Below are 19,781 nucleotides of genomic sequence, written 5' to 3' on the forward strand. Positions count from 1 at the left end.
TACAACAAGGAGAGATTGAGAATTTCCTTTTAGTTCTCAGTTTATTTGATATTGACAAAAGTTAGTCAGTTTTGTCTGTTCTTCTGTAAAACAAACTAAGATTTATTTTTAGAATTAATATTTTGTTTCTAAGTGGAATTGACAATTTAGTCTGTTTCGTTTGTTCTGTTTTGAAACTTAAACGCTTTAGCGGCTGCCTTTTGTGTAGTTTGCAATATTTGCCTTTATTTATCTGAAAAAGTCTCATGTTCCTTAAGTACATCTACCCTGTTGAACTTATTATGGGAAATAAATATTTAAATAAAAACAAGCTGCTGATTATTTCACATTTTACTTGTGAGCAACGGCACATTTAAATCTTACAAATATAGTTATTTGGCTTATATCGTGATAGATATCGTTATCGCCTGAAATGAAAAAAACATATCGTGATATGAAAAAATCTCATATCGCCCAGCTCTACTGTCACGGTTGCAAAGGAAATCTATTATGTTGTGTTGGTGTTCCTAAACACAACCAGTTTTAAATCTGCACATAAACAGAGCATGGCTGAAAATGTCTAAATGCTGAATTTCTAACAAAGATCTATTTAAATGCACTCTGCATTCAAAGAATCTAGTTAGCACTCATACACAAAAACAAAACACTTATTTAGAGAAAGGTACATAGCTTTGTCTCCTGAATGGCTTATCATGGCCAGACAAATGGCCCTGTAGCTGTTTGAAGGGATCGTCTTCTCATTAACTCAACACAATGATGTATCCACACCCGAGTACCTGCCGTGTACTAAAGCAGAAGAAGCCAACCATGTCTCCAACTCACCCAATTAAAAGAAGCGCCACGCAGACAATGACGAATCCAATTGTGTACTTCAGAGCATTTTTCACTTGCTGTAATGAAAAAAATAAATTTAACTGGTCAATCATAGCCATGAAGTGAACTATTATTATTCATTGTGAGTGAGGGAAGGGGTCATATTCCATTCAGTTAAGGACTATAGAGAGTGAGAACTATACAGAGCCAGTGTAGATCCTGTTTTACCTGGCAGAGATAAACTGTCACTCCTGGTGCTATTCAAGGCTTTTAAAGTAACAATACAAAGGACCTTCCAATCTGTGAGAGAAAGTGCCTCTGTCAGCTCAAAATTGACACATGCATGGGAGAAACTGCACTATGAGATAGCTGCTGTTTGGTGCTCGTGAAATGACTAAATGTTAAAATCCCTCACTAAAGCATCTTCTAAAGTCTCTCTGAATTAATGCAGTGGTTCGGTAAATTGGGGTGACTATTTTCATTACCACAATGAAACACGTGTTGGATAAAATCCGTGAAACATCTGTTGGGTAACTTTTCTTCATGTGTTATGACTTTTTAAGTGGCAATGCCTTGCAGACTGAAATGTTACCTAAAACTGAGAGCAGGTGAGCTAATGGTAGCAAACATTAAGCAGAAGAAAGCCTGTTTTATCTCCAAAAAAAAAAGAAAAAAAAGAAAAAGAAATCATGACCGGTCCTTTCTTTCGGAGGAAAACTACAGTTAACACCAGTCAGATATTTGGAGTAACTATCATGGAGTAATTGATTATTTTTTTTTTTATCAAATCTAACCTGTCTTTTTTCTGGCTAGTGTTAGTTATTGCCTGTTAACAAAAATGAAGTTAGCAACTCAATTTAGCTACAATTACCACCTAACTTGTGTCTGTAACTTATGGATACATTTGGAAATGCGAGTTGGCTAGCCTCCTAAATTACTTGACCAGCCAATGTTGATTTTAGCCATCAGTAAATTACATAAATGGCGCAAAGCAAAACGTAATAAATAACACTTGTTTTCTGTGGCATACAGTACATAAAGTAGTACAATGTCTTACTGTTGTAGTCCATGCAAGTTTGCACACAGTGTGTTAAGCTTAAGTTACATATAAACTTGAGTTCAATAAAAAAAGCAAGCGATGGTGCTTGATTGGACATGGATGGTTTAAACCCAGGTTACAGAGAGCTCACTTAAGTTTGCCCCTGCATTGCCAGTGCCTTAAAAGCATGTTGATTGTATTTGCTACCTAACAGAACATTTGATGTCTTTATTTTTTAAGTCTTTTTAATGTACAAAGTACATAGTCTAACTCTCAACAACCATTACAACCTTTTACATTCAGCAAATATGTGCACCTTGTTCCTTCTGTGATCATGCTGTGTGAGTCTTGTGACAGATTAGAAAACATTCCTCTACAGCACCACAAGTAGTCAAACAATCAACACTGTATCTGCAATTACTTGCAAATGATTTTAAAGCTTGTAAATTTTAGTCACAAGGAGCATAGCAATGTAAAAGTTATTAGCAGAGAATCATAAATGATCCAATTATTAGAAATAATATTAAAGGAAAAACTACTTAAGAAACAACCTATTTTGTTGATAAAAATCCACTTTAACATGGGTGCTTTGGGAAGGTTTGTGTGATTTTCAATTAAATAAAAATAAAAGATGAAGTGGTGCAAGTCGCCTTGAACTGGCTACAATATTCAAATGAAATCATTTTAGGATATGCACCACATCTCAGCAGTTTACAGAGATGTGTGTAGCAAAAGAAAGTCACTTACTGAGCATTTGTTCACATTGTTGTCATCCCTTTCTTCATAGTAGAAGTAAACAAAGGGGATCCACAGGAAGACACAGATTAGTATGATGGAGTAAAGAGCTGTTTGGAAAAAGGAGAAATGAATTCAAGAATTAAAAATCACAAATTTTGAGATTTACACTGACAAAAGTGAACATCACAGACTGTCAAACCTGCTCTATCATGACACAGCAGTACAGTGCATTAAAAAGAAAACGTATTGTGCTGACCTTCCATTAACATGTTAAAGGTCATGTGAAGTACACATATGAAAATATATTTTGACCCTAAGGACATGTGCATTACTTTTTTAACCCTATTCAGGATATTAAGGTACCACAATATAACAAATTATATAGAAACCCCAAAAGTTTTATTTCTAATACTCCCAAAAATACAGGAACTTTTCTTTCTATTAAACTGGTATGGACATAATGTACTAGGTGCACATTATAATCTGGTGCCACCAGCAGTTAAGTCTCTACTGCTGCAACAGGGGGCTGAGAAAGGTGGAACCTGCAAGTTATTGCTAATGAAAAATTAACATGTATATCACAACTGCTATGAAGAAATAACCAAAACAAATAAACAAATAAATAAGCCTCATTCAGAAAAGTGGAAAGACAGAAAGAGGGAGTGAAAGAGATCACATAAGCAAATGTGGTGATGGACAAACTCCAGAACTAACCTTTGATATTCAAACTGGCTTAAAGAGAAATGAAATTTATGTTCAGATATATATAAACTAACTATATAAAGACTAGGTCAAGCAAAATAAATGCATAAATAATAACAATATTTCATATAATAATATTTCATTTCAGATATATATTTCATATATATCTTATCTTATCTTATAAAAATAATGAGGCCACATCACAATGAAAATAAATTAGCATACTGAAAAAAAATATGGCTTTCACTTTTTAGGTCTCGTTAAAGTAGTGCTTTTAATGCTCAAGGTATTTGTAACTGCTTATCTTTATAAAATATTTGGCCACGGGGTCAAAATTTAACAAACAATGTTTCTAGTTTCTTTTTCCTTTTCTTTCCAGTAACTTGTAGTGTGGAACAGGCTCACACCTCTTAAGCTGTGTTAACCAGCAAGCACTATTTAAACACTGTCTTAACTATGGTTGTTAAAAATAAACTGTATGCAGACAGTTCATCTGCAAGAAAAACAAACGGTTATGCAAGATAAAAGCAGATCATAGTGTGAGCGGAAAAACATCAGATCTCAGCATCTCATCTGCAATGGAAGAAAGAATTTGCTAGTATGCACCATGTTTGTTGACAAGTCAGTCATCCACATTTTATTGATTTGCATATGGAGACTGGATTCGATGCAAGCACAATCAAGATAATGAGAACTGATTTTAATACAAGATGTTGAAAATTGAAAAAAGAAATAGAACTGATATCACTAATCAGTATCCATACAATGTTTTCTCATACAAATCACATGTTTATGTGTAAATGGGGTCAATAACAACTGTCAGCTAGTAAACCTGTATCATTAGTATTCTTTAAACAGCCTGAACATGTAAGGAACTGTTGTTTACACACTTTGAGCGTGTTAAACTCAGTAATCTATGAATGGTGCTCTTTCTGCTCAGAATATGATCCAGAACACTAAACAATTGATTCAATTAAAGGAGGAATATGTTCTCCCTTGGTTGTTGCTGTGACTATTAGACTGAGTACCTTTTACAAAGCAGATAATAACAATTTCCTCTTGAATGTTGACAACACTAATATAAGAGAAACCTATCAGCTTGAGAAAAATTGCTTTATTCAATAGAGCTTGTGACCTTCTACATGAGGTGTCCTGTCCTTAGAGAAAGGGCTTTGACATTCTCTGATCCAAGCCTTTTTGTTTGTTTCTTCCTATATAACTTTTCTGAGAGAAAAGACCAACACTCAAATGCATTAGGAATTCATAAAGGGGAGGGTGCGGCAAAAAACACTTAAACAGAGAGATGCTATTCCAAGCTGGTAGCTTTTTTTTCCTGCAGCAAATGGATGTCGATGCAGACAGACCAGATAACCTCAAAATAACTCATAGAAAAGCATGTCGCAACAGTGTGCTCAGCAGCATGGTTACCGTTTCCCAGAAACACCTTGAGGTGATAATGTGAATCATTAGCACAAGGTGCAACAAAAAAGAAATGTGCTAGAATAAACAGCTTACCAAGACCGTATCCACTGTACTTTCCCGTGAAAACAGCCCCTTTAATACTGTGCGTGATTTTTATGAGTTAAACTTGAATTTAAAGTTCTCAAAATAAAACAAAAATAATAACAAAAGGTAACATTTGAAACCTTTAATGGATTTGAGGTTCAGGTATATGAAAGACTAAATAAATGCCCTAAGCAATACCCCGGACCTCAGAATGAGAAACTACACAACTGTAAATGTGACTGTTGGATGTAAACTAATAGAAGCTGAGTAAAACTAAAATTGAAAACTCCTAACAAGCACTTAATCCATAAAATCAGCAGTACACTTCAACTCCAACGGGCATGTGGAAAACTACTGTTCCATATCAGTCAAGAAGGTATGACCCTAAGCGAGTGCAAACATGTCCCTTTGTGAAATGAACAATATTCCACAAAAGGCTCTCTGTGCTGCAGACAAATGAATGCCATTGTTACAGAGGTTTGGTTTTTCCCAGCTGTGATTCTGACAGGGCATTACTTTCAATAAACACATGCTCATTGCTCCACTAAGGTATCCATTTACACTCATTTACAGCTAAACAAACGGAGTTCAGAATGATGCCAGGAGCCCATAAATGCAAGCCATGCACAGTATGCAGCCACTGGCATATGCTTGCAGGTTAAAGCAGTGAGCAAAATTAATCATAACACCATGAATATTAACACAATGAAGGAATAGGTCATACTGCATTGCAATGAATCATCCATTACTCTTCATGCAGATCTTGGGAAGAAGACCTGACCAGGGAAAGTTTTGCATATTTATCCCTGTGAAAGGGAGCATGTATAAATGTCCTTAAACCTTTACACAATTCTTGTGCTGGCAGTGGATCCATCATGTTCTGTGGGTAGCAGGGCTGCACTTTCCCTGGATCAGCTTTTCTGAGGCATCCCACAGATATCCACCAGAATGAGGTATGGGGAGTCAGCACCAAGAGACCTTTGTCACATTCCTTGAGTTGTTTTTGAGCAGTTTTTGAGGAGCAGTGGAGTTCACTGCCTTGCTAAGAGAGATGACTATCATCGGGTATGGGTTTGTCCCAAAACAATGTTTTGGTGGGTGGTACATGTCAAAGTAAGAGCTACAGGAGTGCCAACACGCAAGGTTTTGAGGCAGAGCATTTCAGTGTAACAAGATGATTGTCGTTATTCACTTCACCAGTCAGTGGTTCCAGTATACACTCCCGTTTACTCAGTGATCAAAAACAACAGTACTTATAAATTTGCTCTGTGAGGCTTAATGATAACCACGTCCTCACATGACAGTGGCTATCCACTGAGCATTAGCACCTCTTGTTCCTTGATGTAATACAGTAATACATGTTGTAAAAATACAACATGTATTACTGATCATGTGAAAATTCAATACCATGGGTGATATCTCATAGAAAACCTTCCTTACTTGCATGTCAACACTGAAACTATCAACACTGAAGACACAGAGGATTTCAGATATTTATTTAAAACAAAACAGAATTTGCACACGAGCTACATGAATATCAGGAGAATTGCACTGACTCATATTTCTTAAAGGTATATCAGTAACAAGTTTGCTGTGACTGGCATGTGTCTGGGACTTTCACATGCAGCAGTCTACTGCTGTTATACATGCGGACTTAGCCTCTGGCAACCAGATTTCAATATTTGGTGACTGGCTCAAGAGATACAGACGGTTGTTGGAGAGTCACAGGTACCACCCATGGCTCCTCTAGTCTGCCTGTCGAAGTGTCCTTGGGCAAGATACTGAACCCTAAAGTTTAACAACTGATCATTTCAAGTGCTATATAAGTACCATTTAGCAATATTTAAAGTCCACTAAAGCAACAAGCAGCAACTTAAGACAGACACTCTGGAAACCTCCAAGTTATTCTACAGGTTTCAGTTCTTTATGTTGAATATGTAGGATTTGCATAGGCCTCTCATATTTTCACAGAAACCCCAGCTTTTTCCAGCTGGCAGCAGACCTCATTACACACACACACTTTGAGGAAAGAGGGTAATGTGAAACTGAATGCATACGAAAAAAGGGACTGGCTGCATTCACACTAAATTTTCATCAGCTCTGTCCTCAAGGTACTTCAGATCAGCACCATCAGTACCTTGCGTAAGGAGACTTTGGCGTGTGGATTGAAGAAGCCGGGGGTTCATACCACTAGCGCTCGAATTAGCTGATGACCCCTTTTACCTCTTCTATTGTATACGATACAAGGTGAGGCTAAGTGTTCACTTAAAATCTGTGTCAGTATTTTGAACTGGGAAAAAGGGAGCAGAAAAGCTGCTACCTGGGTTGTTTCTTGTCCTTGTGTGACTATGTTTCAATTGTCAAAGGCCCCTCTGTATCACATAAAACTGCCAAAATAAAACTACAATTTGTCAGTGTTTTCAGAAATGCTCTTAAAAAAAGCATTAGGCTACCACTTTACAATAAAATTCACTCTGCACATGTGGGTGGACCAAAAAAAAAAAAAAATCACAGAGAAAAAAAAGAAACTTATTGTTAGTGTATTTGCAAGAGGACTCCTTCCTCGCTAGTTTCTCTTCCACAAATGGCATTAAAAAAAAAAGGCAGGGAGAAAGCCAATGATTTATTTAAAGGGCCCAGGGGTATTTTGCCCTGTTGCTTAAGGGTCTTATGCACCACTGCTTTGAAGTACTGAGCAGTCCAAGGAAATGTATAAATGGACAGAGGAAGGAGATTGAAAGGCTAAGCTTTCAAACTTAGGGTTCATCAAAGATCACAAAAAGGTATTTGGGCTCTAAAAGGAAGTGGTTGTTTCTGTTGCAGACGTTCTTCCCCTTTGTCGACTTAAAAGGTACACTGAATGTAATAGTACACCGTGTAGACTTTGTGAGCAACTGCAGAGTTTAATAAGTAATGGTTCAATCTTGATTCTGGCATTACAGATGTATTCTGATATAGCTGTTACCTTTTCATCACTGCTGTTCAGGTTTTTGCTCAAAGTGCCCCCTGTGCAATACTCTATACTCGCGCATTTACTCTGAGATCGAATATAAAATGAAACATTTGCTTGAGCAAAAGCTTAACATGAACACACAGATAAATTTTAAAAATGGTTTGAAGTAACCTGTAAATGCCACAATGGCAAATGCTCCCACTGATTCTGTACAATTATGTTGATTCCTAAAAAAACAAAAAAAAAGAGAAAACATTCATGTGAAAAGGTTTATCAGAAAGAAAGAAAGAAAGAAAGAAAGAAAGAAAGAAAGAAAGAAAGAAAGAAAGAAAGAAAGAAAGAAAGAAAGAAAGAAAGAAAGAAAGAAAGAAAGAAAGAAAGAAAGAAAGAAAGAAAGAAAGAAAGAAAGAAAGAAAGAAAGAAAGAAAGAAAGAAAGAAAGAAAGAAAGAAAGAAAGAAAGGCTACAACAGAATTTTCCAACCCTATAATTGCAATTCTATGACTACCCTATGTTTGTAAAACTCTTAAGGCTGATTATAAAGTAAAATGTGGCTGCAGAGAAGCATGTCCATAGAAAATGCACTTTAAAAATAATAATAATAAAACAGCAGAAATGAACCAAATGACAGCTATGTAAAGCCATCAAATTATTTTAAAGATCAAATAAATAAAACACGGGGAGTTCTTCAAATCACTGGACATGCACATACTTATTAACTGTGACCACCAATGAATATAAAACAGTCTACTTCAGAGAAAAACATGCATCACCAGTACAAATAGAAATCTCTGTCAACCCTGTAATTATACTATTTGTGAAGAGACAAATGGACAGTGCTATCAAATGTTGCCTTAAGGAAAATTCATCTTTAAAAGTTACACTTGAAAGGAAGCTGTCCACACAATAAACATGGAGCTAGGTCTCCACCTACTGGCAAATAATAAAGTGATGGCCGTTATAAATAAATAAATAAAAACCAAATCTGTCTAGTTCTACATAAACACCGATAACAAAATGCACTATGTAGCTAAAATTAGATTCAGCGTATTTTCACTTTCAGTCTCATGCTGCAGCCTTCAGCAAAGTATGACTTTGCTAAGACGCAGCACAGTCCTCTCATGCCGTCATCTTCACAAGCACCTAGTCACAGTAGACATTTTATCACATAATGATGCATCATGAATCCCTTCTGAGTTAAAAAAAAAAAAAAAAAGGAGGTAGAAAGGTAGAGCTGACTGGAGAGCTAATCTGTAAAAATCTCACATCATATGACCAACAGTCATCTTATGTTTGGTACAGCAGAAAGCAGCAGAACAACAAGTACAATCAACTGAGGAACATGTCAGTGTGACAGGTTAATATTCTGCACCGCTGAGCTCATAATTCAATTCCAATATTCAAAATGTGCTACGATTGAACAAAACGTTGCTCCAAACGAACAGAACCCATTATCAATCTAAACTCCAAGGCTGGGACTTTTGTATTCCAGGCAGTTTTACAAGTATACATCCTTCCATATCAGCAGCCAAAGGTTACAAGCACAGCATATACTAACACAGCTCTGACCACATGTGCACATGCTTGAAGCAAACAGCAAATTCCTTCAAGCTTCTTCCCTACCCCTCTTCTGACTTTAACGTCTATGGCTTTTCAGCTGAATAACATTATGCACATAAAAAAGCCTCTCTTTTGCTCTTTGAATGACATAAGAGCATATAATGCCTACTTAACACACAATATAAAACATGTAGTAACCTATAAAACTGTGTGGAATGAGCATTACAATATGAAGTGCTACATAAAACCCAGCAATTTTAGCTGCCACTCAAAGCAATTACAGAAATTGTGACTTAAGATTTCCTCTCAAAGGCTCCAACCAGATGTACTAAACCAATTATTAAGCCAACTATATGTGCTTTTGCTTTAATTTGGGAAACACATCTTGAGTGTAACTACTGTACCATGAACATGGTTTCCAGGCAGTTTGGCCATTAAATGAATTAAATTACTGACAAGACACAGCCCTGCATTGAAGACTAAGCCTAATGAATTATTCATATTTCTAAATCTCTATAAAGCAAGGTTTCATTTAGGGGGATGTCTAATCCAAACTATAGATAGCAAAAGAAAAAAGTCATCCTTATGTATGAAATCATAAGTTTATGTTTAGAGCACAATATATTATGGCCTGAATGCTGAGGGGCAGTGCTGTGGTCTGTGCCTTTTTTGGATTTTGGAGGGAGGGTGTCATTATGCCAGAGGAAGTGATTTCTTTGAGGGGACTGCCTGGGCATGGAGACAGCTTGTCGTCCTTGCATTTGGCATTTTTTAACAGACGGTATACAACAGTGTTGCTGACAGCCACTTTAAGCTAGCATCTGTTAGAAAACACACGATCTAGAGACTTTGGCATGACTGAATTTGCTATCAACAAGGACAACTTGTGTTATCCTTTAATATAACGACCATGAAGACATTTCTGAGGCACCAACAGTTTTAAGCTTGTAATTTATCAGTCAAAAAGTCTGGATGTTGTCCATGATTTACAACCACATACAAATACTGTGTTACGAACTTGCATTTCATGTGTTTGTTTTGTGCAGTTAATGTATCTGTTTATGTTAATTCAGCTGTGCCAGGGCCCTGCTCCGATTGGTGCGTGGATATACAGCCCGACGTGACTGGTTCCAGCTGGAGGACCCACCCATTAAAAGGAGGCCGGAGTGCCGCGGCGGGAGAGGTTCTCGCATCTCTCCTCATGACCCAGCAGTATACCTGTGGCAGCCGCTGGCTGCATTGCTGTTTTGGAAGTTGTGGAAGTGGAGTGGTTAGGGGTGAGCTGCTGTTGATCACCAGTTTTCTCCTGTTTTGAATTAGTTAAGGAGGTCAGACTGTCTTTATTTTTGACTTTGTTTTGGTAAGGTCAGGAGTGCGAGATTTGTGTAGATTTGTTTTTGTTATTTTGGCCTTGGCTCACCCTAAAGCGTTGATGCTCCCGCTTTCGTCTTGTAATCGGAAGGTTGCCGGTTCGAGCCCCGGCTTGGACAGTCTCGGTCGCTGTGTCCTTGGGCAAGACACTTCACCCGTTGCCTACTGGTAGTGGTCAGAGGGCCCAGTGGCGCCAGTGTCCGGCAGCCTCACCTCTGTCAGTGCGCCCCAGGGTGGCTGTGGCCACACCTGGTGCTTGACTGCCATCACCAGTGTGTGAATGTGTGTGTGAATGGGTGAATGACTGAATGTGTAAAGCGCTTTGGGGTCCATAGGGACTAGTAAAGCGGGGGGGGGGTGCCTCACTCATGTTATTGCCTGGCCCTAGACGGGTCGTAGCAACTGGAATTGCAGAGTCATCCTTGGAGACTAGACCTGCCCTTTCTCATAGCAAAGGAATCAAACAGGATTAGTCCAAGATGCTCAAAAAAACCTCCTAATGATGCAACCCAGTGTCAAACAAAGCCAAAAACAAAGTGTCAATAAATACAAGCTAAGTGTGACAACTACAACAAGCAAATCAAATAAATCTTGGTGAACAAAGAAGTGGAAAGAAGTACTGTTGAATAATCAGCCATCAAGCTATCTGCAGATTTTGTAGGTTTTGGATTAATACACAGAATGCAAGAAAAAATCCCCCAAAATATAATAATTATTATTATAATTTTTTTTTTTTTTTTTAAACAAACAGGCTCTCATTTGTGCCATCCTTAATGTCAATTCCACTATGAATATAGTAACCCCAAAGTCTAAAATGTATTGGTACATAATATTGAAAAGATTTAGAGTATCCAGAGAAGTGTCTGCAAAGACTTCTCTTCAAAAGTAATATTAAATATCTGTGAGGCCCTCAGGTGGAACTGCATTAAAAATCCACTTTTGAAATTAATACCAGAAAGTAGAGTTTCGCTGCATTCATAACTGCAATTTAAATCTCTGCCATGAAAAAAGCCATAGCTAAGAAATCAAAAAAAATTACATCTCCGCTCATAAAAAGCAATAAACTAAAAATAATTTAAATCCGGTTGCTATCCCCTTCAAAGTTTTTTCATTGTGCACCACTTAGAGCACTCCTGCCACGTTTGAGTCAATTCCTGGAGGTTCTCATCACTTTCATGTACCTCAAACTTAAAATCAGACATCAACTTCTGTATCAAACTTAGTCAGCCTTCATTCTAAGAATTATCAGTGTAGATTAGATTTGGTCTCTGTCCGAGAGGACAGTACTCTTCCATGGACAAGTGTCCAGTGACCAAGCCATCAAGTGAGAAGGATGCTTGGCTACATTCACACAGATGTGCACTGTGACTTTATCCCCCACTGTCACACTACAAATGTGGAGTACTGTAAAGTCATTATGCATCTAAGAGAGAGCTTCTGACCCTCTGAACTTTATCTCATTTAAGATGAACTGCAGCAAAGTAGAACACAGTCCAACTGTTGGATGACTAAAGCTTTAAGCTTTTTTTTTTTTTTTTAAATCATGGACACTTAGTCTTCTCTGCCAGAGATGAGAGACACTAATCCAGCTAGTTATTCAGGCACATTTCAAAAGACAGCAAAGGACACATGGAATGGGTCACTTGCAGAACTGTGAAGGCATCATTAATGCTAAATGATCAAGTTTTGGAGGAACATATATCACCAGATAATGTCTTTATCAAGGAAGGCCTTCTAGCTAGAAGGCTCCCAGCTAGCTAGAAACCTAAAACTACATCCTGCTGCTATTAAAACATCAAGTCCTGGTGCTAAAATGCCTCTGAAAATATACAACACATTATGCAACAAAAAAAAATATCACACATCAGGTGTTGTTTAGCTGAAATACTGTCAAGCAGCAATTGGAAAATCAATTGCTTTTGAAGACTGTAGTAAAAGTATATGTATGCATCACATCCTTATCATTGAAATGGTCCATATGGTCATGTGACTTCATCACAGACTGACCGGTTTTGTAAACCTGTTTAACAACTTGTCAATTCCTGCCATTTTACATGAAGAGTTGGTAACCAAAAGGCAGAAACCTGTATGACCAACTCAGCAAGCAGCATATTTGATACATTATGAACTTGGTCCCAGTAAAACAAAAAAAACACATTCTCTACAACACACAAAATAAGGCACATTAAAGTATTACAAACATATGCTATTAAAGTAAATACTATGACATTACACAAGTATGTAAATTTACGAAATAAATTACCTAATTTTCAACTCTTACGTTGTTAAAAATCCCAGGGTTGTGGAACCAAATGATTGGAAAGGCACTTTATTTGTAACAGTAAATTCAATTTGTTTATTGCTACAAAGGACAAACCTAAGTGGAGTGCTATTTAACAGATACGACTTTCTTTAATGACCAAAACTGGCATATTGCCCAGAAACACAATAAATGTTTGATAGATCTGATTTACAGAATAATCATGTAAAACTGTTTTCGTTCTTCAACATAACCCTGTGACAAAAACTCAAATTTGAATTCAACCGAATTTGTGATGAAAAGCTGGTCTTTAAAAAGGCCAGATGATGCTTTAGAAACAGTTAGCTATTGTTTGGGCTTTAAATATATCCTCAAGTCACAGCCTGACTAAAGCAGCTTCAGAGCAGGTAAGCTCTGCAGTCGAAGTTACTACAGAGAGATGCCCTGTGTGAAAATGAGTCACCAGTGTGGGAAACAAAGAGCCTATGTGATTTCCAGAGTTAGACTGCTAACCCTCTAGGACTGCTGCATAGATGAGACAGGCCCCAGGTGTTATCAAAATTGAACTGGCACCTCATTCAAATCAAAGCAGAGATAAGATCAAAATAATGACGTAACACACTTATAATCATGTAAGAAAAGTAAATAACTCAAAAGCAAACATTGAAAACAATGCAAACTTAACCGCTGTGCAGTTAATAATCCTTTTATAATTTAAGTGTTTACTATATTTTATTTTCACATAATGACATAAATGTCAACAATTTTCATTGTCTGAGTTTATTACCCACATAAACTATGAAAAAAAATATACTTACTGTAATATCCATACAACACAGTATCTTCAATTTGCCCTCTTGTCTCATTGTTTGCTGCCCATTCCTGCCATGAGAAAGCCAATTATGAATATTAATTTTAACATTTGTAACAAGGCTGATTCATGACTCACGTATAACAATAAATGAAAAAAGTTTGCAATAATAGTTCTCAAAAAATGTATTTAGAATGACAGCTTAAATAAATACCATAAAACTTAAGCCTGAGACAAAAGAAAAAATATTGCAGTGATGAATGATTTAGCAGCTTACAATCACACAAAGCAACAAATTACCTAATGTTCAAACAAAAATACTATTAAACACACTGAACATATTACACATCTTGATGTAGATGTACACCTACTGACCACTTTATCCAACTGCTAATCAACTGTTCATTAACAAAAATACCCCATTAGCCAATTGCATGAAAGCCACTTTAGCCATGCAGTCATGGGGAAGACAAACGGCTAAAGTTTAAACTGAGCATCAGAATGGGCAAGAAAGGGGATTTAAGTGATTTTTAACTGGTGCTGATCTACAACAATCTCACACAGTTTATACAGAATGACGAGAAAAAGAGCAAATATCCAGTGAGCAGAAGGGAAAATGTTGCCTGGCCTGAGTCTCGATTTCCCAACTCACTGATGTGCAGACAACAAACCCGCAACTGTGCGATGCTATCGTGTTAATATGAAACTAAAATCTTTGAGGAATGTTTCTAACAACTTTCTGAATCTGTGCCCAAAGGACTCATGGTAGCTCTGAAGGCAAAACAAGTTCTAATCCTGCACTAGCAACATATACCTAATAAATTGTCTGGCGACTTTATTCAAATGCAACAATAAGACAAAAAAAATCCAACTGAGAAATGCATTTAGATTTTAGGTTGAAGAACAAAATACTAACCTTATAAGTACCATTGGGATACTTCATGAAAGAAACAAGGAATATGTCCACTGGTAGAAGTGCAGACGTGATCAAAGCAATAGCCAGAGCACATATTGCAGTGATAGTTGAAATAACTTCACTCTCCCGCCGACTTTGAAATTTCCGAATGTAGATCCAACAGAACACGAGAATTACCTTAAAAACAAAAAAAACCCAGTAATTCAAATAAATCAAAGGTTTAATAATGTCGTCACGAGGAACACTTAAAATAAATAATAGGGCAGCAAAAACACTTTTGGCTTACAGAGCTCTATTACATGTAAAGGCAAAAGAAAACAGAAGTAAATTCAATCAACTAAATGCTTGAACAAGGTGGCATTTGCATTTAATTTGCAAAATGTCAACAGGATTTATAAAAATCAAACTGAAGCAAACAAGCAACACACTAGAGGTTGGAAATCAGTAAAATTATGCTGCATAATACAATAACCTTGCAACAAAGTCTACCTTTGTAGTGTTATATATCCTTGAAATGTAAAACACACCACTTATAACACAAAAACAAAACAACTGAAATCTAAGTATTAAAACAACAAGTAGGGCATTATGTAACTTTAAAAGCCTGACTGCAGGTGCTCTGGAGGAGCTGATCCGATTATATCATACTCCCTTCTCAGAGTGACAGGCAATAACACAAAGTCTTCATTTCGTAAGAAGCAAAATAAACAGACTTACTAGAAAGGTGATACGAGTGGTACACTTTTTAAAAGATTGTTTAAATTAAGTAATAACATACACATGTATTATCATGCTGTTCAACGTTTAAAGGGGAAAAAACGAACAGGAGAGAAATTGACATTGTAATGGGAGAGAAGCTCATTAGACAAAAAAGCAATAAATGGGCTCCAAAATGACAAGGTCATATTCCAGGCACATGTGCTTTAAGAGGTGAGGACACTGCAAACACTTGCCCCTTCAGCTTAAGGGCTGCCATTCGCAGACAGGATCAATTAAAGGCCCACAGCTTTACGCCTCCGGCTGCTTGCTCTGCCAGGTAATGGCGAAAGGCTCTGCATCCAAATAAGACCCATTGAGAGGTCTGAAATAAAAGGGTTGCTTAGTACTGGGCAGAAAAACAGAGCAATTTATTGGCATCCAGCCATTCTTCTGGAGGACTTGTAATTTAGCCATGTGATGTGGGTATGAATGACATTTGGGATAATGAGGGCTAAAATGGGCTGCAGATTATCAAGCTGAACAATTTTAAGACATTCATTTAAGTAGCCCACTACAGAAGTCTCAATTTATGTCTTGCTGGGGGGGGAGAAAACTACATAGTTGTCTTTGGTTAAGGTTGGTTAATGTAGTTTTTCCACTTTCAGCACTTACTTATTTGTAATAAAAACAGTGCGTTTAAAAACAAGGAGACACTTTACAGTACAGCTGGGTGGTTTTATACAGGAAAGATCTAACCGTGGATGTTACATTTTTATGAAATTAAGTAACAATACCAGATTCCTATTCTCCACAAAGTGGTGTTTAACAATTCCAATGTTACTAACAGTACGCAACACCAAAATATTCTAAACAGTTCACTGAAAGCCTCTTATAGGGCGACAGCCTGTAAGTGTGTCACGGCTAATGTTAGCTAAAACCAATCCAAAGACAGTGCTGGCGTTAATGCGCTGTAGCCATGTTGCGCCGATTAACACCGATGTTAAAGCAACGAATTTGCCTACTAGCACAACTCGGGCTAACCGTTTACCGCTCCACTACTTTATAAAGCGACTACGTAATGTCGTGCTTCCTTACCAACAGTATAACGGTGAAAATAGACCACCCGAGCACAGACTCTGTTAGCAACGACTGAGCCGCCATCTTCACTTCCTGCAATAACAAACCCACGTGCTCCTGTTAACGTCACCACGGTGGAGAGACGGGCAGCTGACCGTGACGTCTCCGCAGGAAGCGCGTTCAAGCGTCAATGCTGAACTGATAATCGTAGATTTTTATCGTGATGTGCAGAATTTAAGTATGTGTGATAAAATACAACACGTCTAGTCTAGTCTGCTTCTTGACTAGAAGCAACACAAAACACCCAGTGAGTAAATGAATATTTAAGCTCCAGGTATAATCTGTATAGTTTTGTAAAACTCCCATCAGCAGGGGAAAAAGTATTCAACAAGAAAAATATTGCCTTTAACTTTAAAAAGACTGAATGTTCAACTAAATGTTCTTTTAACTGAATTTCTGGCATTTTGTTATTGCTGCTATTTATGGCTTACATCACCAATAAAGGGGTTAGCATTGATCATCTTGCTACATTGCGATGTTCCGCAAGACTTAGATTCTGACATTAATGTGCAGTACTTTGGAAAAGTATTGAGCTAACTAATTTTTGTATATTTTGGTAGTAAAATGGGAAATACTGGCTGCAATTTTTGTTATTGATGCTCTTATAAATAGGAATACAGCATGTAAGGCAAAAAGCAGTGAACTTGAAAATCAAACATGATCACATTTAATCTTCCGCACAGCCTGAACCTTCTTTGACAGGCTTTCTTGTCATTTCTTTAAGTAGGCTTGAGGAATAGTTCTCCGGGCTTCTTGGGGGACATTCAAAGCTCTTCTTTGGATGTTGCCTTTTGTTCTGTTTTCCGTCAAGATGATCCCACACTGCTTAAGAATTGTTGAGGTCCAGACTCTGGGGAGGCCAATCCATGATATTGTTCTATTGTGTGTTTTTCTTTCCAGGTATACTTTTACTGCATTGGCAGTGTGTTTGGGGGACATTGTCGTTTACCTGACTGTATTTTTCTGCATTCATCAGTCCATCAATTTTGACAAGATCCTGAACACCACTGGCTGATAGAGCCATGATAGAGCCTCCACAGTATTTTACAGAAGGCTGTCAACACTTACCAGAGTCCCTCTTGAGTTCTTGTATAGTTTGGGATGCCTGTTTCCCAGTCTTAAGAATGGCATCTCAACAGCCAACTTTCCTTGGATACCATTTCTGATGAGACTTCAGCAAACAGTAGATGGATTAACTCAAGAGCTAGATGCATCTCTCAGGTCCTGTGTCGGAGTTTAATTTCCTGTTTCTTAAGAGCATGATTTTCACTTTTTATCTAGTGAAGATATTTTTTTAGACCTGCCACTTCTGTTTTTGTCCTTCATTTACCATATGTTTAAGGACACACTGCATACTGCATTAATACTGCATAAATATGAATGAAAAAACAGCTGGTGTCCAATGAAAATTTTCGAAAAACCTTCAAATGTCCTGGAGAACTACTGCTCAAGATCACTTTAAAAAATTTAGAAGAAAGCCTGGTTCCTTGGAGGCAAAATAGAAAGAAATGAGGAGTAGCTTGAGACTTTTAAGCAGTACTGTATGTCACTTTGACAGGCAGCATACACCCAAACATTGCTTCAGAAACAACCACACCCCGACGGCAACAACACTCTCTGACAGCAACATACTCCTGCAGCAAACTACAGAACCCAAATGATCTGGTGCTAAAATCAGGCGGCAGACACCACAGAACACAGCCAGAGGGCCAAAGTCTGTGGGCTGACATAACAGAGCTGTTCTGGCGGCAAAAGGGAACCTAAGTAATGTCAGGCATTTGATAGATTGTATATTATTAGATCGATATTGCCTGAAAGCAGAATTGCTAATGCTGCTGAAGTCGAGGTCAGGCTATTCTAACTATAATAGCTTATGCACTCATTGTCCATAATGCAAAAGTTCACAGCCTTCAGTATTTTATAAGCCAATCAATTGTTTAAAACAAAACAAAGTAACTTCCTGTGATATAGTGGAGTATTTTTTACACTTTAAATGCAGCACATGAAGTAAAACAGAAATGCACAAGAACCTTCTTACCAGAGATTATTCATTACAACACAATACCTGTCTCATTAGCAGAAGGTCAGTCAGTCAACAACTTTCCACCATTATATACAATTAAATCTTCTTAAAGACACTCTCAAGGGAAAATCTCAAGTTGGCTTGTGATGTCCTGAAAGGAAAACAACCACCAAACACTCAGTAAGAGGATGCATTATGCTGAAGCATCTCAATATGAATGGCTGCAATGAATCTGTGCTGTTATATAACTCCAGCGCAGTGTGTTTCATCACTGATACAAACACAGGCAGTCTGCAATAGTTAGAGTAATTTAAATGCCCATGAAGCGTTACTAGTTATTTGTTCTTTTTGTCAGAAATATTTTCATTCTAACCTCTCATATTCATATTCCTTTGCCTACTTCATGTGATACAGTATCCTGCTCTAGCAGGAAGATTTAAAAAAAGAAGTAACACCTCTATTCTTATTATGTTGTGGTTATGTTAACAATCTGAATGTATTTCGTTAAGACCCACCAATGTAACACCTTTGTTAGCTTATGGGGCAACCCAACCCTGTGTGGTGCAACCACACAGGCATTTTGGCTTACTTGAGGGACAAATAGGCTATCCAGTTGTCTCAACCTTGAGTTATGGCACGTAAGCTGAACTGGGAGACTGCCATTTAAATATTCTTGTGAAATTATATAATTTCTTTGTATCCCATTATTTTTATTTTTCTCTGCTTTCTTTTTTTTCCTGCAAATGCTCTTCTGGTACAAGGAATTGTCTGTAAAGTGTCAAATAGCATCTATGAGCTGGTGCATTTTCAGACTTATATGCAGCATAATTTACATTCAGGACTGGTCCAGTGTATTTGGAAAACTTATCTGGTTCATTAAGCATTAAATTAGCTGAACGGGAGAAAGTGTGGCTTTAGAAATCAGGGTGCAGTGCACCTGAAGCTGCATTCTCTTGTAGAGCCTATCTTTGGGGTATACCTGTTAATTGTACACTGCAGTTCTCCACACCACCATAGTCACTGTGCTGAAAGTATTCCCTAAGCTAAGTGTATTTTCAGTAAAGACCCATATAGCTAATTAGCCTCCATCAAAGTAATTTAATTAGTACTTTTAGTATAGAGTATATGTCTGATCAGTGGCTCACTGGATGAGTACCTTTTATGACCGTATTCTTTTTATTTCTTGGCTTTGGTAACTTGATTGTGTACATAACCGTCATATAGGCGCTTACATTGGTCTGTTTTATGTGTCTG

The 19,781-nt window shown here is 37.4% G+C and overlaps 1 protein-coding gene across 1 annotated transcript in view; it reads right to left on the bottom strand.

The window, feature by feature from the left end:
• lmbrd1 (LMBR1 domain containing 1) overlaps window positions 1-16,575 on the bottom strand; it is a 50,465-nt gene extending 33,890 nt beyond the window's left edge. Inside the window, exons 1-5 of the mRNA XM_004555984.2 lie at window positions 16,463-16,575; window positions 14,669-14,845; window positions 13,760-13,823; window positions 2,600-2,697; window positions 823-890 (exon numbers count right to left, since the gene is read on the bottom strand). Of these exons, the coding sequence (XP_004556041.1) occupies window positions 823-890; window positions 2,600-2,697; window positions 13,760-13,823; window positions 14,669-14,845; window positions 16,463-16,528 (473 nt within the window). The 5' untranslated portion in view covers window positions 16,529-16,575. The remainder of the gene's footprint in view (window positions 1-822; window positions 891-2,599; window positions 2,698-13,759; window positions 13,824-14,668; window positions 14,846-16,462) is intronic.
• Between the last annotated feature and the right edge of the window lie 3,206 nt (window positions 16,576-19,781).

The sequence above is a fragment of the Maylandia zebra genome, linkage group LG13, assembly GCF_041146795.1.
Source record: "Maylandia zebra isolate NMK-2024a linkage group LG13, Mzebra_GT3a, whole genome shotgun sequence".
In the NCBI taxonomy this organism is placed as follows: Eukaryota; Metazoa; Chordata; class Actinopteri; order Cichliformes; family Cichlidae; genus Maylandia; species Maylandia zebra.